The 25,495-nt window shown below is 43.8% G+C and overlaps 3 protein-coding genes across 4 annotated transcripts in view; 2 read left to right on the top strand and 1 right to left on the bottom strand.

Annotated features, from left to right (window-relative positions):
• Nucleotides 1-22,407, bottom strand: part of ITPK1 (inositol-tetrakisphosphate 1-kinase) — a 145,015-nt gene extending 122,608 nt beyond the window's left edge. Inside the window, exons 1-2 of one of the 2 annotated variants that reach the window (XM_064142496.1) lie at nt 22,318-22,407; nt 21,763-21,956 (exon numbers count right to left, since the gene is read on the bottom strand). In XM_064142496.1, the coding sequence (XP_063998566.1) occupies nt 21,763-21,857 (95 nt within the window). In that variant the 5' untranslated portion in view covers nt 21,858-21,956; nt 22,318-22,407. The remainder of the gene's footprint in view (nt 1-21,762; nt 21,957-22,317) is intronic. The other variant, XM_064142506.1, reaches the window with a different exon arrangement.
• The window catches only part of CHGA (chromogranin A), a 231,296-nt gene that overhangs the window by 139,502 nt on the left and 66,299 nt on the right, over nt 1-25,495 (top strand). The window lies entirely within an intron of this gene.
• On the top strand, nt 21,856-24,157 carry LOC135175120 (tRNA (guanine-N(7)-)-methyltransferase-like). Its single transcript, XM_064143304.1, has 3 exons — nt 21,856-21,864; nt 21,990-22,856; nt 23,461-24,157. Exons 1-2 carry the CDS (start codon nt 21,856-21,858, stop codon nt 22,827-22,829), a joined length of 849 nt encoding a protein of 282 aa, XP_063999374.1. The 3' UTR covers nt 22,830-22,856; nt 23,461-24,157.

Below are 25,495 nucleotides of genomic sequence, written 5' to 3'. Positions count from 1 at the left end.
AAATACACAGGCATCACCTTAAAGGCAGAAGATGTTCCAGTTTAGCTTTCCTCTTCAAAATCCTTGCAGTTCTGCTGAACAATAAAGTTGTGATGGTTATAATATGATTATAAAAGCCTTGCAAAAGTTGCACTCTAAGAGGTCATAAACTGTTGCTATCTTATTTGGACTACACCCTTGCAATTCAATGACATGCTAATCCATCCCCAGTTATTTTCTCCAATTAGTTTCCAGATAAAAGCAGGAGAGCTGCCAGGTTTATGTTGGGTTTTTTTTTCGATACTAATTTGAACACTTTTTTTTTGTTTGTTTCATCTGAACTCTACATGACTGACCACAACATGGAAAAGAAGTCTTGCTCCAGCCTGGCCTGCATGGCTCTGTACCACTACCCTAAGGCAGACACCTGATAAACATCATCCCAAACTCACAGACAGCTCAGTCTCTCATGCTCACAGACCACCCAGCACTCTTCAGAAGGCACAGCCAATCAAAAGCCCAGCAATGTCAGCCTGACAGTATCAAGGTCAGCCTTGATTTTGCAGCAGAATCCTCTCTCAAGGCCTGGTTTCAAGAGAAGACTAATTTCAGTGTAAAGCACTGAAGTGGCTTTTTCTTTAGCCAGCAATCACTGGCCTGCATATCAGTCAGACATGACACCTACAGTTCTGATTACCAGTTTCAGAGGGACTTTACAACAGCAGCTATGGGCTCCAGGGTACTTTTAAACCATGGACCCTGCTTACAGGGGGTCTACTGTTTAATGTATTGCCTTGTCTTATTTCAGAAGATGCAGCCAGAAGTGATGCTGGAAAGACAACAGACCATTTTATTATTATTTTTCCCACATGGCAGTGTTCTCATTAGAAAAATTCTAGTAAGGTCATAGCTAGAATTTTTCAGACAGACTTCCTCTGCAGAAGAAAACTTCTCTACTCATAAGGAAAAACAGTCTACAGAAAAACAACTAGGAAATGAAAGATAAATCTAAAACTCCATTTCTGGTCATTTAAGACCATGGACTGAGAAAGAATGAACAAGCCTTTATGCCAAAGGGCCCATATGTCAAAACAAAATTTTAATACTGTTAAAAGCAGGAAGACTTCTCTTTTTCAAGTATTTAAAAAATATTTCACTCTAAGTACAGCCCTAACCCACAAAGACTTGCATCCTACCTAATAATAAACTGTTTAGAGATGGTTATGATGATAGCCTGACTGCTAAACTTGTTATGGAATTCTCTGCCCATACACAAGAGAACTACAGACAGAACATAGTATCAAAGATCAAGTTTTTTGCCATTTGTTCCTCAAATATTACCACTGCCTTGGTGCTAGAGTTGCTCAAGATGCGTTATCTAATGTCTCTATCCACCTACAGTCACAGATTTTTTCTGCTGTAAATGAATGGCACCAAGCCAAATGTCACCGTTCTTGCACCATTCTAGTAGTGCACGTAGGCATGGCATGTTTATGCTGTCGAGTAACAGACACCTCCACTGATGATGAACAAGCTAGAAGACTACGAGTGACAGAAGCTGTGGATGAAGCTTGCTATTACACTCACACAGCACCAATGTTTCTTAAAAGAGACAGAGCACAAAGGCAACCTCTAGCAAGTCAAAAGTATGGGGAATTTATGGGACACTATCAGTCTGAGCATGAAGTATGAACACCTGCAATAAGAACTTCCTGAAACCATACGCATTACATCAGGGAAAGAAGCCATTACTAGTCCACAGGTAATCCAGATCATCATGGTAAAAAGTACAGAGTCTCTCTCACAGCAGCACAATTCACAGTATCATCAGGGTTGGAAGAGACCTCACAGATCATCAAGTCCAACCCTTTACCACACAGCTCAAGGCTAGACCATGGCACCAAGTGCCACGTCCAATCCTGCCTTGAACAGCCCCAGGGACAGTGACTCCACCACCTCCCCAGGCAGCCCATTCCAGTGTCCAGTGACTCTCTCAGTGAAGAACTTTCTCCTCACCTGCAGCCTAAATCTCCCCTGGCGCAGCCTGAGGCTGTGTCCTCTCGTTCTGGTGCTGGCCACCGGAGAGAAGAGAGCTTGAGAAGGAGCAGGACAGCACAGCAACTTAAGTATGCATGAGCCAAGGCACTGCATAGCAGGCAGCCTACTCTGATCACCACACCAGTCTTCTTTCCTAGATGTGACTCACAGCTGTCCACTGGAACACGAACCAGGAGAGGAGGTAGGTATAGGGCCTTGCAGCCTAAAAAGCCTTTGTTTGGGGCATTTTTGTTACCTCCTGTGGGCAAGACAACTTCTTGAAATGTTGACATACAGAGTGTTCTGCAGGCATAGTGTTTTCAATCTTGTAAATGAGGCAACCAACAAACAGAGACCACCGTAAAATACTAAGCTTCATCTAAAGCAAATTAACTGTCTCTCTTGGTTTCTCTTGGGAACACTTAAGATTACACTCTTTGACTTTCACTGCTAAGATGCGATCGAGCCAGTGGTCACAACTACATCCTCACCTCTAATGCAAGAGTCAAACATTGACTGTGCTGTTTGCTGGTCACTCAAATGAACAATTCTGCTATTTCTCAAACACCATTTCAGAACACATATCAAATTATTCTATTTTTCAGAAAATAAATAGGCAGTCTTAAAATCTCCTAGAAAATCCAGAGCCTCATTTAGAGGGGAAAAACACACCAGAAAACAAACAACCAGTTTCTTGGTACAACAGTGAACAATAACTTTCTTTTAAAAAGAGGCTCTAGAGCATCTTGATCTTTTCATTTTTAAAAAAGCATAAAAAAACAAAGCTGCCACCCACTTTGGATACAACTCTTCAGCCAATCATTCAAGTCTTTCAGACATTAACTACAAGTAAAATTGTGTAAAATAAACGCAAAGGAGTAAAGATTTCCTGAAGAGCCAGGCCCAGTAAACAACCTGTAGCTGTGAACGAAAATGAAGTACTTCTGAGAAGCCATTTATTTTTTGAGTTCACAGCTAGATGAGTAAGTTACATAGCACCTTCTCAGATAAGCTGCTGTAACAGGAATTAAAGATTCCTACTGTTGGAGAGGTTTTATTCCAAAGTTTCCATGTTAGGTAAAGTGTTTTATCACTAAAAAAAACCCCTTCTGTTAGCTCAAGCTCAAATTTATTCAAGACTTCAATAGTTTTCATTCCCCTTGTGGTTCATCAGGTTTTGTGTGCCCTTGGAATACAGCAACTACTTGCTCTATCTGCAGGGTTATAAGGACCTTTTTGGAACTTATTCACCCCCACAAGAAACAGAGAAAAGTAGAAGCAAGAAAACACAACTTATTACTACCACCGTCTCTTCTGGGCTGTGCTGGTACACAGCCTCCTGGATTCTCCTCTCTGACATTCAATTTCACCACAGATTGAAATGACCAAGTTAGGAAAGTCCATGCAAGAAAATGGAATCTTAGCTTGGCAAAAGCTGTAATCACTTACTCTGTATATGATAAACTGAAAACATTTACTAGTTAAATCAGGTCTGACAGAGAAGAGCAATCAAGAGAGCTGAAACTGTTAAAACACATTTGGGTCCTCAACAACTGGGTTCAATCATATTTATTTTATATAAATAGCCACTAAGAAGCAGAAAAAAATTAACAATTTGATTTTTTAATTTTTAACCTAGCTAGGAGCAGGTGTTGATCTGTTGGAAGGTAGGAGAGCCCTGCAGAGGGACCTGGACAGGCTGGATGGGTGGGCAGAGGCCAATGGGATGAGATTTAACAAGGCCAAGTGCAGGGTTCTGCACTTCGGCCACAATAACCCCAAGCAGCGCTATAGGCTGGGGACTGAGTGGCTGGAGAGCAGCCAGGAGGAAAGGGACCTGGGGGTACTGATAGATAGTAAGCTGAAGATGAGCCAGCAGTGTGCCCAGGTGGCCAAGAGAGCCAATGGCATCCTGGCCTGTATCAGGAACAGTGTGACCAGTAGGACAAGGGAGGTTATTCTTCCCCTGTACTCAGCACTGGTCAGGCCACACCTTGAGTACTGTGTCCAGTTCTGGGCCCCTCAATTCAAGAAAGATGTTGAGGTACTGGAACATGTCCAGAGAAGGGCAACGAAGCTGGTGAGGGGCCTGGAACACAAATCCTATGAGGAGAGGTTGAGGGAACTGGGCCTGTTTAGCCTGGAGAAGAGGAGGCTCAGGGGTGATCTTATTACTGTCTACAACTACCTGAAGGGACATTGTAGCCAGGTGGGGGTTGGCCTCTTCTCCCAGGTAACCAGCAATAGAACAAGGGGACACAGTCTCAAGTTGTGCCAGGGTAGGTATAGGCTGGATGTTAGGAAGAAGTTTTTCACAGAGAGAGTGATTTGCCATTGGAATGGGCTGCCCAGGGAGGTGGTGGAGGCACCGTCCCTGGGGGTCTTCAAGAAAAGACTGGATGAGGCACTCAGTGACATGGTCTAGTTGACTGGCCAGGGCTGGGTGATAGGTTGGACTCGATGATCTTGGAGGTCTCTTCCAACCTGGTTGATTCTATGATGATTCTAACCATGCTTTGGAACAGACAGATGCAAGAGCTGCTGACAAATAGCAAGATGAAGTAAAAAACCACTTCATCTCTCCTTAGAGAACAAACAATCTATGAGCTGTCTGCAGTTATTTCAGCCACATGGCATTCCAACAGGTTTGTATTATTTCTGCACTTGATAGGTGGAAAAAGTAATATACTGGGAAATTCACTGATTTGATTAAGTTACAATGAAGCTCACTACAGAGCCAAAAGCCAACCCTATTTTGGCTGCCAGGCCTATGTGTCTATTCTCTCTTTGATTAGAATCATAGAATCAAGCAGGTTGGAAGAGACCTCCAAGATCATCCAGTCCAACCTAGCACCCAGCCATATCCAGTCAACCAGACCATGGCACCCAGTCTTCTCTTGAAGACCTCCAGGGATGGTGACTCCACCACTTCCCTGGGCAGCCCATTCCAATGCCAATCACTCTCTCTGCCAACAACTTCCTCCTAACATCCAGCTTATACTTTCCCCAGCACAACTTGAGACTGTACCCTTGTTCTGTTGCTGGGTGCCTGGCAGAAGAGACCAATCCCCACCTGGCTACAACCTCCCTTCAGGTAGTTGTAGAGAGCAATGAGGTCCCCCCTGAGCTTCCTCTTCTCCAGGCTAAACAACCCCAGCTCTCTCAGCCTCTCCTCTCAGGGTTTGTGTTCCAGGCCCCTCACCAGCTTTGTCGCCCTTCTCTGGATATGTTCCAGCACCTCAACATCTCTCTTGAATTGAGGAGCCCAGAACTGGACACAGTACTCAAGGTGTGGCCTGACCAGTGCTGCGTACAGGGGAAGAATGATCTCCCTTGTCCTACTGGCCACACTGTTCCTGATGCAGGCCTTGATACAGAAACTCCCTCTACAACCCTGACCCCAGTGAAGATTTTAACACATTGCAATTGTTTGCAGGCTACCCATGTACACTTAAGGCTTTGTGAATATTTAAAAGCTGTCTGGGCAACATGCTTCAAAACTCCCTTGTAGTCAAACTATATGTTTATAGTACAGCAGGAATGCCTCTGAGTTCCTGAGCTCCTGTAAGCATCCAACACTGACATCAGATATTTTGAATAACAATTTATTTTCCTGAGATGTTGAAGGTCAGAGAAGCGAAGGTAAGAATTTTCATACTCAAAAGACACATAGAGATTGGAAAAAATAAAACACAACACCACCTAATCCTTTTTTTCTTTCATCAAAAGAAGGTCAAACTTAACTGAAAAAGAACCTTCATCCATGTTCTTCTAGAAGGCTCCAACAATTATCCCCTCAAGGCAAGAGTGGCTGCTGAAAACACCATCCCCAGACATCACTGCTTTAAAAACTGGAAACTATTTAACCAAGAGCATTCTTCAGCACAAGCCTTCCTATTCTGTAATATTAACAGCACTGCTACGCTGCTTCATTCTGCCTGGATCAGCCCCAAACAACTGGCAATCTAATTCAATTTAATGGGGAGAGAAGAGGAAGATTTTACATTGACATGTATGCTTTCCAGAAACAGTTATTTTGTGTTTCGAGTTTCACTACCAGCAGCAACAAGAGTGCTAAAAATCTATTCCTACAGGGAGCTTTCACATCCACATATCAGCCAACAAGAGAAACAGTGGCAGCAGCACTAATAAGAAACAGGAAACCCAAATCTTACACTTGGTCCTATAAAAACATTTCAAATTACACTACCGGATACTTCCCTAGGCCAAGTAGGCACTTAGAGTACTTTCAATGGCACCATGGTTGCATGTTTCAATTAATACCTACCATGCTTTTGATTCTTGGCCATCAGTCATTGTTATCAAGCCATTAACATCTTTTAAGTGCCTGCTCTTAATAGTGACGGTGCAACAAAACAAGAATAAACCAGCAAAAGAAGTCCATGCGTTGATTGCAAGTTTGCCACTGAACTTGTGCCACTGAACAAATTCCACTTCCATCCTTGTCTCCCAGGCTTTCCAATCAAAGCAAAAACCCAACCAACCAATGATCAAACAAACAAAACCACCTCTGAACACCAAGTTTATCCAGTTCCCAAGGAATTCAACTACAGAGATTTCCAACAGCTTCAGAAAAAGATGGACTAGGTCAAGGTCTGCAAACATGCTCAGGTCTCAACAAGGCCAAGAAAAGCCAGCACCTTAACAAATAAGAGCTTTTGAGAATTCTCAGCCTAATTCCTATGCAAGGAATACTATTTTAGGAATAAGCACATGCACAAAGAACTTGACCTCCATCTAATTCATCTACAGAGCAACAGATTTAGAGATCTTGCACATCAAGAAACAGCTTTGCCCCAGAAGAAATTCTGTGGTAAAGCTGCCCTAGAATTAAATTACTTTGTTTCCAAATTCTTTGCCTAAGATACAAACCAAGGATTTTAATTAAGGTCTCCTAACTGCAGCTACTGTAATTTGGGGTAAGGAGGAAACATGTACTTCCACAGTCCACTGAAACTAAAGCTAACAAAGGAAGAAAAGTAACTGTAAAAATACATCATCTGTAGTAAATTCTCTAGACATGTTCTGTGGTTCCAGAAGCACATTTTCCAGTTTGAAAAAGGCTCTCTTGTCTGGTTCTGCAGACCTTTTTCACAACAGCAAAGAGGAGAGATTAGGCAAAAGGGAAAATCAGGGAACTTACTTTGTTAACTGACTGACAGCCATAGCAGGTCAGACTGAAAGCCCCAACCTACTGCCTCCAGCATGGCTGTTTTATCTGTTCTATAGCCAAAGGTAAAAGAAACATCCAAAAATACTGGTTTTCTTCAGTGATCTCTTGCAATTAGTGCTACACTGTTTCATCACCACTGCAACAATACAAGAGGAAGACTTGCCAAAGGGAAGAGGATTAAGGATTACATTTTAATAGATTACTCAAGACAAATGAGTGATCAAATCACAGCACAGAAATACTGTGCCAATGCCCATACAAACAATATCTATTGTGAGCCAAGGTGCAGCACTGAGCTGATCAGGAAACTGCTTAACACAGCAGCACAGAAGTGAGAAAAAAAGCTCTACCAGAAAAGCTGGTGGTTGGCACAACACACATGGAAGCAATTGTCTGCTGCAACCATAACTGAACTGTGTACCTGAGCTTACTACTCAGAGAAAAAAAGACAGAGCTCCCCAATGTCTTTCTTCAGCACTTCTTGTTCCTTCCATAGAATCAACCAGGTTGGAAGAGACCTCCAAGATCTTCCAGTCCAACCTAGCACCCAGCCCTAGCCAATCAACTAGACCATGGCACTAAGTGCCTCATCCAGGCTTTTCTTGAACACCTTCAGGGACGGTGACTCCACCACCTCCCTGGGCAGCCCATTCCAATGCCAATCACTCACTCTGTGAAGAACTTGCTCCTAACATCCAGCCTATACTTCTCCCAGCACAACTTGAGACTGTGTCCCCTTGTTCTATTGCTGGTTGCCTGGCAGAAGAGACCAACCTCCACCTGGCTACAGCCTCCCTTCAGGTAGTTGTAGACAGCAATAAGGTCAGCCCTGAGCCTCCTCTTCTCCAGGCTAAACAATCCCATCTCCCTTAGCCTCTCCTCATAGGGTTTGTGTTCCATGCCCCTCACCAGCTTTGTTGCCCTTCTCTGAACACGTTTCATTATCTCAACATCTCTCTCGAATTGAGAGGCCCAGAACTGGACACAGAACTGGACAACCCAGTATCATTTTGGGCTCCAAAGGGCAGAATCCTAGTTGACTCAAAACAGCACTTACATCCTACCAGTCTCTTTGAAACATTCAAAACTAAAACACAACAGCTGACTAGCAGCAATCAAGTCATGTCTCCTCTACTCTCCGAAGTCTTAGAACCATAGAATCAACCAGGTTGGAAGAGACCTCCAAGATCATCCAGTCCAAGCTCACATGCTAAAGATCCATGTGGTTTGATTACAACACCTAGAATGAGCAATAACCTGTTATATACTTCAAGGAAAAGATAGCCAAGAGAGGCTTTAAGTTACATACAGTTAGATCAGACAACAGTAAGATCCACTGCTTTTACTGCAAAAAATCAAGTTCTGACCCACAAGAAAGCTTGACCTTGAGGTGCAATGCTATTTGAAAAATAGGCAATCCATCACTAACTAGTAAGCAATAGAAGTGATGGAGATTGCTGGCCCATAGTATACCTAAAAGCAAAGCCACAATCACTTTGTACTAACAAAGGAATCAGAAGGGAAACTAGAGTGTTTTTGAAACAATGTTATTCCCCCCACCCAAAAAAAAAAAAAGACAATTTAAACTTGTGTGTGCTTATCACCAAATGTTTTTCACTTTACTGAATTGTGAATAAAACACAATTCCAAGCACAAACTCTCTCAGATGCTGAAAAGTCTGAGGACCTAAACCAGCATGAGGTAGAAAGAGAGTCAGAAAATGGTGTTCAACAACCTATCTAGCTCTAAGTCTGCGCTTTGCTTTTGAAAGCATGATAAAATTTTGGTTCTATGAGGCCAGGGAAAAGGTAAAAAAAAAAATTGCTACTCTTCAAAACTGACTCTAGCCTTGACAAGAGTCCCTGAATCTTGATTTATTATTTGAGACAGAAGGAAAGGTTACACCAAAATGTCAAGCCCCAAAGTCAAAACATAGCCCAAATCCAATGCTCGTCCACCTTCAAAGGAATCTACTCCTTCTGTAGCCCCAGCTCCCACTTGCAGTCCATGCAAGCAGGAACAGCTCAAAGTGTAGCACAAACAATTTTCTCTCCACAGATTACAGCAATTTTAAAAGGTGGCAGTTTTGAAAAAGAAAACTGAGTGACAAGGAGTCCCACTCAATTTTATCATCACATGCTCTTTGCACAGCACATAGTGCTCCAACCCAGTGTGCTGGCAACAATATTTCTTTTATGCCTTCACGTTTTCTGACAGATACAGGGTGCAGGTCAGCAACTACCATTCTTTTTCTGCATCAGCCTTTCATCAGAACAGTAGACTTGGTTAGGTTTTTTTTCCCCTTTCCTCCTTCACATTCACTTTTACAGGAGTTTTCTTTCAGTGCTTGAAAACTGCCAGATTGGCAGCTCCAGTGAATTAAGCACCCTCTTTGTCGGCAAAACAAGAGCAGCACCACAGGCAACCTCAGAACAAGCTCCCTCAATCCTCTTCTTCCCACCCCTCCAACTAGCAAGCATATCTGAATGCTGAGCTTCGCACACAGCTCTATCACTCACACCAGGTGGCCTTGTAAAGCCTCTCCATAATATGGTTTACCCAAACTATCTCACAGGACACTAAAGCCACACATGATGGAAACGTTCTAAGTCAACACACTGTCAGCACACACCTGTGCCAGACAGCACAGTAACTCTAAAACCATTAGGTTGGTCTGAGTGAATGCAACTCTATTCCTAAAGACTGACTGGCAATGAAAATCTGTTTTAGGCACCAGTATGAAAGACTCGTGAGTTGAAGCAACTCTCAAGCCATACTTGAAAGTACAGAAAGACAACATTAACCGAGAACAGAAAGAGCAGATAAACTCAGTATCAGACAAGACATCTGCAGATTTTATGCGACAATTAATTGTATACTTGCCATAAATGCTGCAGAGATGGGGCTTCTGTTACTACCGCACTACAAATACCACACTTCACTTTTGGAGAGTGCTTCCCTGCTACGTTACCACTTAACCCAGGCAAGCAGCAAACGTGAATCCGGACACTCTCTTCAATTACAAGGGTCTTGGAAGTTCCACAAAACCCACTACTCTTGGTAGGAAGTCACAGATTAGCATGTCCTAGATGAAGTTAGAAGATGGCTCCTAAACTGTACCCTGTTTTAAGTTCCTCCTCTCCCTTTTGCAAGAATTTTCCTTTGTAGCAGGAAAACTTTTTCTCCTTGAGGAAGAACTTCTGAACTTCTTACAAGACCTTGACTGAAATGATTTATTTCTTTTTGTAATCAGTCCAAGATCCAGGGTGTTTTTGTAAAATCAACACAGATACATACATTTAAAGACAAATAATGCCTGTTCCTCTACTGGTTTAAACCAAACCAAACACACAAAACCACACAAAACAAACCAGCTCCAAAAAAAACCAACCCACAACACAGCAGAAGCAACTTTATATTTGCTCATATTCACAAAACCAGTGAACAGCCAACATGTGCTGATAGCTTCCTTACACTCTTACGACGGCAGGAACGAAAAGTGAGTTATGAACTGTATATAAAGGTTTCTGTGGATCAGATCCACCTCTGGCTATTAAACATGGTACTATGAACATAATTTGCTGTCAGTCTATTGACCACTGACTGACAGAAGAATCTGTCAAGGGGAAGATGAGCACATCTGTTCTGTGCTTCATAGTTTCTACAAGCACCTGCTACAACCATCACTCCGGTCCTGGCTGACCATGTTCAGGCCAGGTCGACCTGGCCTGTTAACCAAAACACCTGCAAGCAGTTCAGGCCTCTCCTACAAAACTAATGAACTTGTGCAGGAGTAACCTTGCCCCATGTCACTCTCTTATCCTTCAAATGGCAGCAAGGAGAGGCTATACCAGCTGCACTGGTACCAAACTCAGTGACATCTGGCAGAGGGCTGGATCTTCAGCCCATAAGATCTCCTGAGCAGAGATAAGTTTTTGTAATACAAAGGAATTGTGTGTTCTTTAACAAAGAAGCACAGCACGTACCATGGCTTTACTGACATGCAGATAGAGCTAAAGAGCAACAGTTATCAGTATTTATATTAGTTTTCTGTGGTTTGGTTTTTAACTATCAGGAAATAAACAAGATTCCCACTGAAATATGCCTGAAAAGTAATATATTTGATCAGGTTTAGATGGTCACTGCTGGACTCACTAAAATTTAGCCCACTGCTGAAACATGCAGCGTTTAGTAGGCCACCTATACAAATGATGACACCTTCTATTTGTGTAGTGAATCCAGGCTGAGAAGGTAAGGAACAAGCTTAGTCATTACACCAATTCTTTTAACCACAAAAGTCATATTGGAGTGCAGCAATGTGGCTGCCAATGGGCAGGCGTGGCATGTCACAAGGGGACCTTTATCATATCATTTCCTTCCAGCACCATTAATCACCCTAGACATCACTTGTTCTATCAGCTATTAACCAGTTGCCCCGACACACAGATAACTTTATCAAGGTTAGGCAGAATCATTACTAAGCACTACAACATGCAGTGACAAATGTCTTGTTTCAGAGAATTCGCTGAACTATTTCCTCCTGCTGCATCACACTGCTACATGCACATATCCATACCTAGTATCTGGGGGGAATTACAGACAGCAAAAAAAAGGCATAAGCACTTTAAAACACAGTTTCAGAAAAGCACCACTATGTTGCTTATGGCCAAAACATTCAACTCAAACCAGGTTTCTTTTAGCCCAGCAGGACTCTTCAGGAAGGAGAGTCTTGATCAACCTGCATGCTCCTTTGTGGCATGGTCTGACAGAACCAACACCGAGCTTGTGAATGATGTCCAGAAGCATCCCAGCTTTGCAGACCAAGATTCAGTATTTTGTCTTTTACTGCAGACATGCCTCATTCAAGTAGTTTTCCTCCTTTCCATCACAGAGAACTCAGTTTCAGAACCCAGACCAAGCATGCAGAACCAATGTGTTACAGAAGGAAAGGATTGAAAGTGACTTGCTGACAAGGAGGAAGAAAAGCCTGTGTGGAGTGTGATGAAGAGAAAAAATAAACCTGTTTTTTAAGAAGAAGGACCAACTTCAAATTCTTCCAAGCAAGCAAGCAAACATGACTCAGCAGTATGTGACAAGACAAAATGAGACATAAATCTTCTCTAACTGGCATCTGAGCAGGGAAGATTAAACAGCTCAACATGAACTGAATCTGCTTCCAAGTTCTGGGCCTGGCTCTGCCAATTTCTTCCCTAAAGCGTCATTAGATTTAGAAACATGACTCTCCACTCTACAGATCAGAACTCTGGGAGCCCTCAAAGCAAACTCAGTGAGTGCACAGCCTCTGCCCACACAGATAGTAGCCTGGCTGCGAAAAAAAGAGCAGATTTCTTTTCTTCTTTGGCTTTCGACTCACAGAAATTATTTGACAGAATTTGTATGAGTGGCAATCACATTATGGCCAAAATAGCCCAAGTGCTGCAGCTGAGAGGAAAGAGAGCTATAATTAAAGGCATTTTACTTGGAACTAAGGGACATCCCCCACTCAATGAAACTAAGTAATTTCAAAAGCCATCTTAAAGTATGTGTTTGTGCTCCAAGCAGGATTTCTCTCTGCAGAGAGAGAATGCTAATTAGTATTTATGCAGTATTTGTACAGTATAGAAGTATCAGCAGTTTCCTCCTCTGTAATATAAAAGGCATAGCTCCTTCTGATAAGAGTTAAATTCCATCAGTACAAAACAAACTTGTTTTGATGACTGACCACAAAAATGAGAAAAAGAAGATAACCAGACAGAAGAGGGTTTGTTCCACAGCATTACGGCCCAGGTGTGCCCAGCACAGGTGCTTATTTTATCTATTTGTATGTTTATTTTAGCATGTTTCACATGCTCTGCATCCCTGTTTCTTTAGAACCTGTTCAAGAATGTCAGCTTATCAAAAAGCATCAACTGTTGCGCTGTTGGCACATTATATGGTTACTATCAGGAGATAGACTGTCAGTTGGTGCTTCCCAGGTGCAGTTGCATGTAAGGGTCCTTTGGATGTGGTGCTCAGGGATATAGTTTAAGGTGAATCTTGTTGAGTAGGGTTGTATGTTGGACTTGGTGATCCTGAGGGTCTTTTCCAACCTGTATATTTCTGTGATTCTGGGACTAAAGCAGAGCAAGCACTTTGTTACCTCTGACACAGCCCTCAGGCTGAGCCTACATATTCCAAAAAGCTGCATGTGTTTCACAGAATCAACCAGGTTGGAAGAGACCTCCAAGATCATCCAGTCCAACCTAGCACCCAGCCCTATCCAGTCAACCAGACCATGGCACTAAGTGCCTCATCCAGTCTTTTTTGAACACCTCCAAGGATGGTGACTCCACCACCTCCCTGGGCAGCCCATTCCAATTGCAAATCACTCTCTCTGGGAAGAACTTCCTCCTGTGTGCCTGAACTTCAAGAAATTACTTCTGAATTAGTAAAGTAACTTCAAACTACTTACTGCACACAAATCATTGTTTCTCAAGCACCTTTTGCACTATTCATGATTGAACAAAACCAGGGACAGCAGTGACCTCAGGAGAGGTCAACATCTTCTGACTTGAAAACAGAGCCACAGGCCCATGTCATATCAAGCAAGTTTGTTCCAAGCCATTCTTAGAAGTCTCAAGCAAGATATTCCATTGCCCACCTAGAAAATCGCACTCTCTTTTCCACTTATCTGCCATTCCTCCTTGCCACAGCTGAAGGCCACTACTTTTTCTTCTGTGTATAATGGAACTGGAGAATACACTTGTGTTGTTGGCTTTGGTTGGTTGTTGGTTTGTTGTTTTTTTTTTTGGGGGGGAGGAGGTTGTGTGCAGTGTTTGTTAGGGTTCCCCCCCCTTTTTTTTACTCCAACAGCTTTTTTACAATGTATGAAGATCCATCTCCAGCCCCCTCTTCTTCACATTGAGTAACAGCACAATACACTGTATTTTCAAGACCTCAGATCCTTCTCACTGCTCTTTTCCAGGCAACCTCCACCTGACCTGCTTTTACTTGAAATGTTGTGCCCCAAACCAAAGGCAGTAGGTAAGGCTACTGCAGCAGCAACCTTATCAGCACTGTGCAGAATACAGCCATTACTTCATGTGCCTTTCAGGCCCTGTTCCAACTTAGCTACCCCAAGATTCGCTTTTCTGTTAGCAACACTGTCAATTTGTGCTCAGCCTGCAACCTGCAACACGCAAAGGAATGCAGATCTTTCTCTGAACAGCTACCACCTGACCAAGTCTGTTATTGCTGTGTATCAGTTCAAACAGGTTGTGGTGAAAAGATGTACCACAAGGAGGATGCAAGCTTCCTGAAACTGAAGTAAATGATTGTTAGACCACGAAACAAAAGTGGCTATGAAAGAGTGATTGTTACGGTCACCTGCTGAGCGGCTGCACTCCATGTTCCCATGAAATGGTTCTGTAGGCTTTCTCCAAGAAGGATGCCTGTCAGAAAGTGCCCTCAAACAGAACATACTGGCATGTAAAGTCTTTTCCACATACTCCTGGAAGGAGTAAGAACCCAGAAACATAGACAACTTTTCCTCCAAGAAATGCAAGGGTGTTTTGCTACTATCACAAACACTCCTCATAGTTAAACATTTACCATTAGGTCAGTTTAAAGTTTTTGTTAGAATTGACATCTAAGAAACTTACCCACCCATCTGGCACCCAGTTACTTCTCGGGATACAGTACTTCAGACCAACACAAGCAACAATGGGAGCTATTGATCAACACATGTACATTTTATTTTTATGGCTTTTAAGCCTATAAAAGCTAACTGGTATAAGCCAAACATTTAACAAAAGCAGTATTTAGGGTTTTTTTGGTGGGGAATTGGGGTTAAAGAAAATCTCCTTTTTCCTGGAAAAATATGCAGCATACTCCATGGACTGCTATATAAAGAAACAGATTAGTTTAATACCCTCAAATCAGAATTATTCTTGAATCTATCTTAAAACTCATCTCTAGGGTCTTGCACACAGGCCATGGCACACGAGACCACAAATAAAGTTCAGAAGAAAAAGAGCACTGACAACAGTGTTTACCACTTTATGGTACATTTACTAAGCAGATTAGCTTCTCATGTGTGCTAAATGAAGGCCTAACTGTCTACTACAAAAGTTAAATGGGCAAAAGCTGGAAAATTAATTTAAAATCAAACAAACATAAAAAAAAATAAAACCAAGTTTGAGTCACATAAAAATTTAAATTAGGCATTAACTTAGGCATACTAATAATCTGGCAGGAAAAAAATCATTGGTTGCTATGCCATCAAATTGATCCAATATCAGCATCAAAACAGCTTCATCATAACTCAAAAAAAAACAACACAGCACAAACCAAAACAACCCAAACAAACAAGAAAAAAAAATCAAACAAAAAAAACCCATCAGAATGACCTGTCATATCTCTCTGGAGATATTCAAGACCTGCCTGGATGCATTCCTGTGTGATCTGGTATAGGTGATCCTGCTTTGGCAGGAGGGTTGGACTTTGATGATCTTTCGAGGTCACTTCCACCTTTTAACATTGTGTGATTCTGTGATACCCAAGTGGTCTTCAAGACAGGTGATGTATGCTCCTACAGGAGCTACTTCTACCCAAAGAAAAGTAGACTGCTTTGCATAAAACAAAAACCTGCTGAACCGATGCAGGTAGCAATTAAAGAACATTGTATCAAGTTTCAGAACAGTCTTCAGCAGTGGGCAGCATCTGGGAATCCAGACCAAGAAGCTGCAGCTTCTCAAGTGTCAATGATCGCTATCAGTTTGCCATAGATGATCTCCCAAAGAGGAAAGATGACATCTGGCTTGCTTACTGAAAACTACAACAATTGGGCCGTACTAGAAGACCTTCTGGATTACCTCACTTCCACTTTTGTGGGTAGAACTTTATTTTCTTGGAACTGCTGTAAATTCCTGATCACTTTTTCCTCCCAGATGCTCACCCTGCTTTCATGAAAAACACAGAACAATAAAACCTGATCATAAATAATCTGGACATTAGGATGTACATGCACATTTTTTGTCAGGGATTAGGGCTGGGCCAGCTACTAAATTAAGTGACAGATGCTCTCTTACAAACCCCTCTCCCTTCCTAAAGGGAAGGGAATAAGGGAGAGAAGGTTTTAGAGTGGAAAACTAGAAGTACTTTAATGAAAATAGTAATAATAAAATAAAGTTCATGCAAGTCAATATTGAACTTAACTCCCAGGTGGCAAATACATCACTGTGACAGCACCACTGATGCTGGGGCAGAAGTCATAGACTAGGCTCAGTAACAGATGGGAATCCTGATGGATCAGGATCAAAGGCAGAATGGACAGAGCCCTCCCCTGACGCCAGTCACTGAAGAAGAGAGCCCAACCCCTGTGCTCTCCCAGCCCTACATTGAACATGACGCATTCAGAACAGAACATCCTGCTGGTCAACCCAGGGCCATTCAAACTGTTTGCTTCTCTGTACAGGTGCAGGCTCCACCCCTAGTAGAGCACACAAGACACAGCAGTGACCCCAACCCACACACCAATCCTTGGTACCAACCAGAAACACCAAATGCCACCACCACCAGAAGCAGATATTGCCCACGAAAGACTGCCACCAATCTCAGGAAGTGCAACCACCCAGAACAGAAAAAGCCAAAATGCAAAACCATCAAACTTGCTCTGCTCCAACCCAGACCAGGATAGTTCCTCTGTCAGTGAAATGCAGGATTTATCATGACACAGGTCACATCTTCAGGCAACTTCCTGACTTGTTTACTATTCATTTTCTACACATTGGAAAGAAGAAATTGAGTCATTGTGTATATAGCTACCTAAACATGCTACCACGTTGTCATGCAAGCTTGAGTTTCAGGTGTGAATGCTACTGCCCAAAATAATAGAGAAGAAGCTTATCATTCAGCATGGGGCAAATTTAAATTACCCACTCTAGGATGAAGCCTATTTCACTTCACCTCCTATCACTGTAAGTTATTCACATTGCCATAAACTTACTGTCTTACATCTCTCTGGCTCCCAAATGAGATTATGTTAACAAACGACATGCAGAAGGAACCACCAAGGAAATCAAGGCCTTTACAGAGCAAGCAGTCATTTGTAAGGGGCTGCACCTCACTAATCTGAACTGGTGCCAAACACACAGAGCTCATTTTCTGAACAGATACACACATTTTTCTGTACAACCACCACTCCTTGTATAACATGGACATCAGTCCTTTTATTCACAATGTCCAGAGAGATCTGGCAGCACATCTACATGTATTTCACAAAGGTGCAATATGGGTACCCAAGAGTCTCTACCACTATCTGCAATTCAGAACACCACTCTGTCCTCTCTGTAATGGAATAGGGCATCTCCATTTCCCTAACTAACCTTGTATTAGTGCTCATGCACCTGCATAGCAACAACCATTCCAAGGACAATGTGATGAGCAGGGAACTGACTGGACTGAGCGTCTGTGGCAGCTGCATAACCACTAAAACTACCCGTAGCAGCTAGAGGAAGAAGGAACTGTTCCTTTCATCAGTGGCAGGGACACATGACAATGTCAGAACTATATGCTTACATCATGGGCTCCTAAATTCTCAGTTAGGAGTCCCTAGAAACCTTGTCTTACTTTTTAACAGGCTACAGATACTTTATATTTTGCCAACAGCCAGCTACTAAAGCTCTGAGACTGTGCCACCCCCTTGGTGGGGCTGAACATAAAGCTGAACATAAAAGAAAGTCTTCTTCAGATGCACCAAACCAGAAAATTGCACACTACAGTCCAATAAGGGATCCTGCTCTGGGAAATGCAGCTGCAACATATATGCTAGCATGCAGATAACAGCAATTTCAACATAAATCATGGTATCCTGGCAGCTTTACTCAACAGCACTAGACAACCTGGCAGCAGTAGTTTCTTAAATTGACTCCTAACAAGTTGACTGAGATAAGAAGCCTACACCAAATGCTCTGTTCTACACAGAAGAGCTCAACTCCACACGACATCTCAAACAGGAATGCCAGCATATCAGCAAGGCTGAGAGAGACTCTTGTCCCCAGTGAAACTATACCAATGACAGAAAGGAACATGAAAGTCTTGCTTCACCAACAGCAAAGGAGTTGCTGGGTAGAACTGAAAATTGCTGTGGGAAGCAGAGATAAGAACTGAGGGCACACCTCACCCCAAAGGAATGCCCCTTACAATGGTGCTACAGACATATTATGGAAGATGGCTACCCTGGCAATGGGGAAGAGAGCTCCCATTCTTCTCTACATGCAATAGCAGGTTCAGTCAAGAGAATGAAAATGAGCCTGGCCCACCTTAAGGTTGTCTCCCTTGGGAGACACTAGCTGTAGGCTTAAAACCAGGCTTCCCACTAGCCAGGAGAAGTGCTCTATCCTTCAGGTTGACAGCTCTTAGTGTGCTATCAAAAGACACTGACCCTCTGCAACAGGCCTATGAAATCAGATAGTCTCTTTTCTCATAACACTGCTCAGAAGCCTGAGATAGCCATCGAAGCATTAGAGGTTGCAATAGACTGTAGAAGCAATTTGGGAACCTGGTCTGGACTAGGAGGTAGACATCATCACAGGCACTGCTTTCATCTCCTTGGGCTATGTCTGGAAGACATGGCCAAGGCTGTTATGCTTTACAAAGATGCTTATGCTGAGGTAGGACTTAGCTAGTGTGCCACAACTGGGACCAAAGGTACAGGTGAGCTCAAAAGTCTTTGATACAAAGCTTACCCTGTGCATATTAAGCTTAGACAAAAGCCTCAAGATAGTTTTGCCTATCACATTTGCAACCAGAACTTTACATAATGGAGTAAAAACGTTAAGAAAAGAAGGCAGATGATTGTAAATTATATGGCAGCAAACTGGAAGAATTTGGATGCTAAAAAGGGAAGCCTATTGAAACCCAGCATCCTAAGTTTTGCTTTAAATATAGGTATAAACATAAGGAAAGTATTTTAAGTTCCCATTCAGCCTTTGTAAAGTAGAAACCTGAAGGCAGACCCGTCTATCCCTTGAAGCAGCACCTTAACTACTAGTCCACTCAGTCACATCTCATTTCAACTAGGACAGTACAACAGTATTTCAGCTGGTACAGGAAAAAACCTAGAAGCACCTGTATGAAAGTGGGTCAGCACTCAGACTATCTCTCAGAGGACAGCTCAAACAGATTTTGAAATGTCTGTCCATGATTGCCTTTAGATATCAATGCTTTGTACTAGCTATGGCTGCCCTGGCAGACTATAAAGATTTGAAGACTCTTATCCTAGCAATACTTCTAACACTCAGCATGCCTCAAGAGTTCATTAGCAGTCTTCTCTTACTTTCTTGGATTATATGACTGCTTCACTGCAAACCCATACAAACAAAACTGAACTTTGTAGTCATCCTGAAAGTATATCCCTAGGCAACAAGAACATAAATTCCAAGTAACAGTCACCATAAAGTACATAGACTTGAGAGATACACACATAGTCCACATTAATGCATGAATCACTGTACAGGAATGAATCCATTTACTTTATACCTACCATACACAGTATTTCTGCTAAGATGTACACCACTTTTTCTACAGCAACAAAAGTTTACAAACACACAAGCAACCAAACGGATATGCGTTAAGTTCTTTAAATCTTTGCCTACATGAATGCAGCTTCCTACTGGTGTCAATGGAAGTTACTAGAAAGCAAAACAGAGCATCCAAGGTTTCAATGCAACTTGCTCCAGTGACTGTACTGATCTTCAAACCAAATACTTAACTCCTCTTTTACAGAAAGACTAATCTTTAAATGTTTTAAAATACCAAAGCATGACTGAACAGACATATCTATCCAATGTCTGTAAAAGATATTCAGGGTGAGCACAGCCTGTGCAGAATGAGAGTCTAGTTTTCATCAAGAAATTAGTAAAGTGGAGCAAGAAACAGACTTTGGAGTCAATTTTCACAGCACTGTGAGGACGTAAAACTATTAACAAACTTCTGCAATACACAAAGAAATTGTATATGGTATGTTATGCAACACAAGTGTAAGGGATTTCTGAAGCAGAGATAAATGAAGAATCTAGTCAGAAAGAGACACAAGGACAGTGAGGAACAGAAAGACAGTTCTGGAGATTTCTAATCATAAGAAACTACAACTCAGAATGTAGAGAATGAAAGACAAATCATTACAGAAAGCTTTTTATGCATTTTCTGAGATCAGCCTTTGCTTCTGGGCATGAAAAAGTGTATACCAAACCTCAAGCTCCTAAACCCGACATTTTTCTTGGGGTTATTAGAGGTCAAAGTGTATTGCTGAGCGTCACAAAAACTCACTGAAAAGCTCTTAGGCAAGGTCAAAGCCTAGCATTATTCACCCAGAAGTACTTTATTTGGAGAATCACAGGAAATTTAAAAATACATTAAGCCAGAGCGGGTGGCCTTTTCTATGCTTTAAAAAACTCTGATAAGTTTTGCTGAAGTTTGACAGAGAGAAGACAGAATGCCAAGAATACAAACTGATGTAAAAGCTTCTGTCACTCTCTCGAAATAGGTTTGTTTCTTCCGCCTCCATCTTCACAGAAAGGAGTAAGTGCTGCCAAGAGAAATTTCACAGGGACTGGGGTTTCTAGCATGACGTGGTTTAAGAAAATGTATTTGAAGTATTGTAAGATATATGCTGCAAAGTTTGAACAAACTTCAAAGGAAGCAGGAACACAGGTTACTTAGAATATTTTCAGTTCAAAAATTATTTTAGGCAGTTATTACAAACCTATTAGACTGCACTAAGCAAACGTTGCTACCCGGTATCAGAGGCTATAGCATATGTGTGTCACAAGACCTTGGACCCACCCGGAATTTACACTTCCAATTAAATAATAAAATTGTGTAATAAAGTGGATAAATTATCCTCTAAGCTATTTGGATAAAGTCTAATTACAGCTTATCAAACTAACCTTTACCTCTGGGACTACAGAAAATAGATGCAGTTATACCACTGTCAGACATCTCATTCATCTCTCAAGTGAATACAACCTCACTCAGGGGTTTGTATACCCTAATTTTATGTGGGCTTGCACCACATCAAGACAAGTTATTTTCAGTCATTTGACTCTTGCTAATAATAACTCGGTTTCAGCTCTGAATCTTAGTCTCATTTGGGGGCTCCGTGGACCTTAGTACTTCACAGGGAATACTAGAGACTTCTTGAGAAGGGGTGAAGAAATGTACCCCGGCAGCAAGCCAGGCCATTGCCGGGCCCTCACACATGCACACGCTGCGCATCGCCGCCGAACGAGAGCTTCCTGGGAGTGAGTCGCCCAGGTGAGCAGATGGGAGAAGACCTCAGTCGGGGCCCTGCGGGCATAGAGCCGCCTGGAGGACACTGACCAGCCCTGCCTTCCCCCGGTCCTGGCGAACAGAGCCAGCTGAAGGAAATCACACATCGAGAACAGAACGCTCGGAGCCGCAAGCCACGGCCGAGCCCGGAGCGGCCCGGCCCCGGCCCCATCCCGGGGCCGCCGCGCCCCTCAGCCGCCGCCCCGGCGCTCCCCGCGGCACGGCGGGGGCCGCCTCCTTACCGGCACAGCTCAGCGAAGGCCTGGAAATTCAGCTTCCTGATCTTCTTCTCACTCAGCCAGTAGCCCACCCGCTTCCCCTTCAGGAAGGTCTGCATGGTGCCGGCCCGGAGAGGTAGCGGCCGCCCCGCCAGGAGGGGTAAAAGCCCACGAAGTAGCCCGGCTATCGCTCACACTCAGCGCCTGCGAAGCAACGGCTTTAGTAAGAGAAGAGAAAGGAAAATCAATAGGCTGTCCGCGGAGGACTTCGGCTCTACCTCCCACCCGCCCGCGCTGCGCGGCTGTACCGAGCCAGGCGCGGCATCTGCCGACACCGGCGAGCGGGGTACAGCCCCCGAAAGGCCTTTCCCACATTGGGCAGGCAGCATACCGAGGCGAGCAGCAAAGGTGCCTCTACCGGCCGGGAAGCCTCTATCCCCGCCAATCTGCTGCCAGCCGTAGCGCGGCCAGCCGAGCAGGCATACCGCCCCTGCTGCTTGCCGAGCGGCACCCGCCGCAAACGCACCCGCCGCAAAGGCACCGCCACCCCTCTCCCGAGCCGCCGCAACCCACACAGACCCCGCTGCCGAGCTCTCCTCCGTGCCCGCCCGCCGCTGCTGCTGCTGCTGCTGCGCGGCCGCGGTGCTGCTGCAGCCGTTCAGCTCCCCATTTGCCCGCTATTCGCAGCCGCCTCCACTTCCTCCTCCTCCTCCTCCAGCTCGTCCCCTCCTCTCCCTGCTCCCAGCCCACAGCACAGGGGCGGGCGAGTGGGTGGGCGAGCAGCTACAGGACACACCCGCCGCGCCGTGGCCCCGCTCCTACCGAGGGGCCTCGCCCTCGCCCGCCCTGCGGGCACGGCGCCCGTCTGCCACCCCGCCGCCAGCAGGGGGCGAGAGGAGCCGCGCCGCCGCGTTAAAGAGACCGTGCCCCTGGTTGAGGCTGGCCCAACTGGTGGAGGGCGGTACCAGTGCGGCTCCTGCCCCACAGAGGGCACCGTAGTCGGGCAGCTCTGGTCGCTTTCTGCTGAGCATCTGTCCACTGCAGCCGGCACCGTCTGCGGGTATCCTTCTGGCCCTCCGGAAGCCCAGTAGCGGAGGGCCGAGGGTCTGCCTGCTGAGGTGAGCCGTGCCGCCCCTCTACATTGCCCAGAAAAGGGTAAGAAGAGTGGGCTGGGCTGGCAACATTAATATTCAGGGAAATACTGTGCCCGGCTTCTAGGCGACAGCGGGTGGCAGCTCCAGGACTCGGCACGCGGCGCCGCGGTGGAGAGCAGGGACCGTGGACAAATCCCTCCTGCAAGGGCTCCCTGCGCCGCGCTTGCCTTTGGCCGGAGCCCGAGTGACCGAGCTACTGTCGCCCCGGTTCGCAAGGGCGCCGGAGCCGTGCTGGAGCAAACCCCGCCGTGCTTGTCGGTGCTTTGCGGCCAGAGGCATCCAGTACGTTCTGGGAGTGAGACCCGCCGATGGGCCACGTAATTTTGATTCCTAAAGGAAGAACCGTTTATACAGCTACTTCTATTTCCTATTAGAGCTACTAAAATCAGTTATTCAGTAGAAAAGTGTGTCTTCCACAGAAAAAATGGTTCCAGTAAATAGGAGTTTTTGGTGTGAAACAATCAACCTTCTTCCAGCGTTTGCCAAGTATCCGTGAGGATTTATGAGAAGTTTTAGGTTTCAGTAATAGTTATTTTTTAGCTAACTTTTTTACTTTACCCCCTCCCAGGAGGCTGGAGAAGGCAGGCAATGCCAGCATGAGCCACCATTCGCCATCATTCTGATTCTCGTGTTGTGCATTCCGAAATACCAAGGCAGCTGTTCTGTGCTTCATTTCAGAGGAACAGTGTTTCAGTCTAAAGTTATTCTGGTATCTCACAGCACAAGTGTAATGTTCCCATCTTTGTTTCTCCATCAGTATCTTTCAGCCTGAACATTTGTCTCTGCTTCTTTGGAAATTGAATAATTGTCTCTTTCACAGGGTGCTGGGCAGTACCTGCAATCCTGAACTGAGATGCAGATGATAGATGTATGATAATACATTTTGTGAACCAGGCTTGGAGCCCTGGTACAGCTGAAACTGCTCAGTGAAATCTGCTGACTCACAGTACCATGACAAATGTGGTTTAGTAACTTCAGCAGAGTATTGGGAGAGTAGTAGAAGCATCCATTCAAAGGAAAGAAAGCGGAAAGTCTTAAGAAATATGAAAGGGGTCATTGACCTAGAGAGTAGATAGAGACCATTTATGTTCCCATCGTCATTCACATGAATAGTGAAGTCATCCTAAAACGCAAGCGTTCAAGAAAGCAGGCAGGGAGTGGAATTGCTGGCTAACAGCTTGTACCAATGCTTTTTAAAAACATATATAGTAGTGCATTTCCTCCATTGCCTTTGAGGAATAAATATTTCTCTCCATCTTAAATTATTTGTCAGGGGTATGCTATAATCTTTATTTTTCAAAGCACTTTTAGTCTTTCTCATATTCACACATTTTTACACAGTTGACGTAATTAGAATTACTAAATGTATTTTGATAGCACGATTCCTGATGCAAGATGTTTCACTGATATTTAAGCATTTCAGGAAAGCATGGTAACTCCAGGAAAACTTACAACCTAAAAAAGCCCAAATACAAGACTTTATCAAATATTATCAAAATCAAGAGTCCTGGAACAGACTGATTTGGGTTTCCTGTTTTGTTTCATTTTGCTACTATCAGTGGTTTGTTTTTTTTCAGATGTCATTTCACTGCACTTATTTTGGACTTTGTTAAAATTGGCATTAAAATCTGTATTTATATTAGAGTTGAATATTAACATATTGAAATATGACATTATTGAAGCAATCTTCCTGTATTATTTCTAAATATATCTTCTTTAAGAAATATCACCATTTCAGGCCATCCTAGAACAGTTTGCAGAGACAGAAAGATCTATTAACTTCTTTCTAGGTATGGGAGAGCAGGTTTTCAGAGATGTTGAGCATACTTGGCTTTGTAGTACAGGAACTACCAAGGAGAAATTTGCTTTGCTCCAATGCAGACAAATTCAAATGATGTGTACCAGAGATCAGATTCAATCTTAGGAAGGAAGAAGATTATTATTATTATTATTGTGGCCTTTCAGTATCTGAAGGTGGCCTACAGAAAACCTGGGGAGGGGCTTTTCAGGATATAAGGGAGTGACAGGACTAGGGAGAATGGAATAAAGCTGGAGATAGGTAGGTCCAGGCTGGATGTGAGGAGGAAGTTCTTCACCATGAGTATGATGAGAGCCTGAAATGGATTGCCCAGGGAGGTGGTTGAGGCCCTGTCCCTGGAGGTGTTTAAGGCCAGGCTGGATGGGGCTCTGGCCAGCCTGCTCTAGGGTAGGGTGTCCCTGCCCATGGCAGGGGGGTTGGAACTAGATGACCCTTGTGGTCCCTTCCAGCCCTGACTGATTCTGTGATGCTATGATTCTAAGATAGTAAATACCTTAGTTTTTTAACTGCCTCCTTTTAATTTTTTTTTTTAATCTTAACCCTTGAACAGTTTATCTGGTGCCCCACTGCACTGCATTTTGGTGCACAGTGTTACTAAATAAATTACAATATTCTGTTTACACTGCAGAGCCAGTTCAGGCAATGCCAAACCTGTGACCACAAAAAGCTCCAGGGTAATGTTTACCTAGTTTCTGATCAGGAGTAATCTGACTATTCCTGTGGCTTTCTGTGGCCCAATACTGCAGGTAGCACCTTATGAGATGCCTCATGCTAATTAAAGAGG

The sequence above is a fragment of the Pogoniulus pusillus genome, chromosome 1 (genome assembly GCF_015220805.1).
Source record: "Pogoniulus pusillus isolate bPogPus1 chromosome 1, bPogPus1.pri, whole genome shotgun sequence".
Taxonomy (NCBI): domain Eukaryota; kingdom Metazoa; phylum Chordata; class Aves; order Piciformes; family Lybiidae; genus Pogoniulus; species Pogoniulus pusillus.
This window is presented reverse-complemented; position numbering and strand designations above follow the sequence as displayed.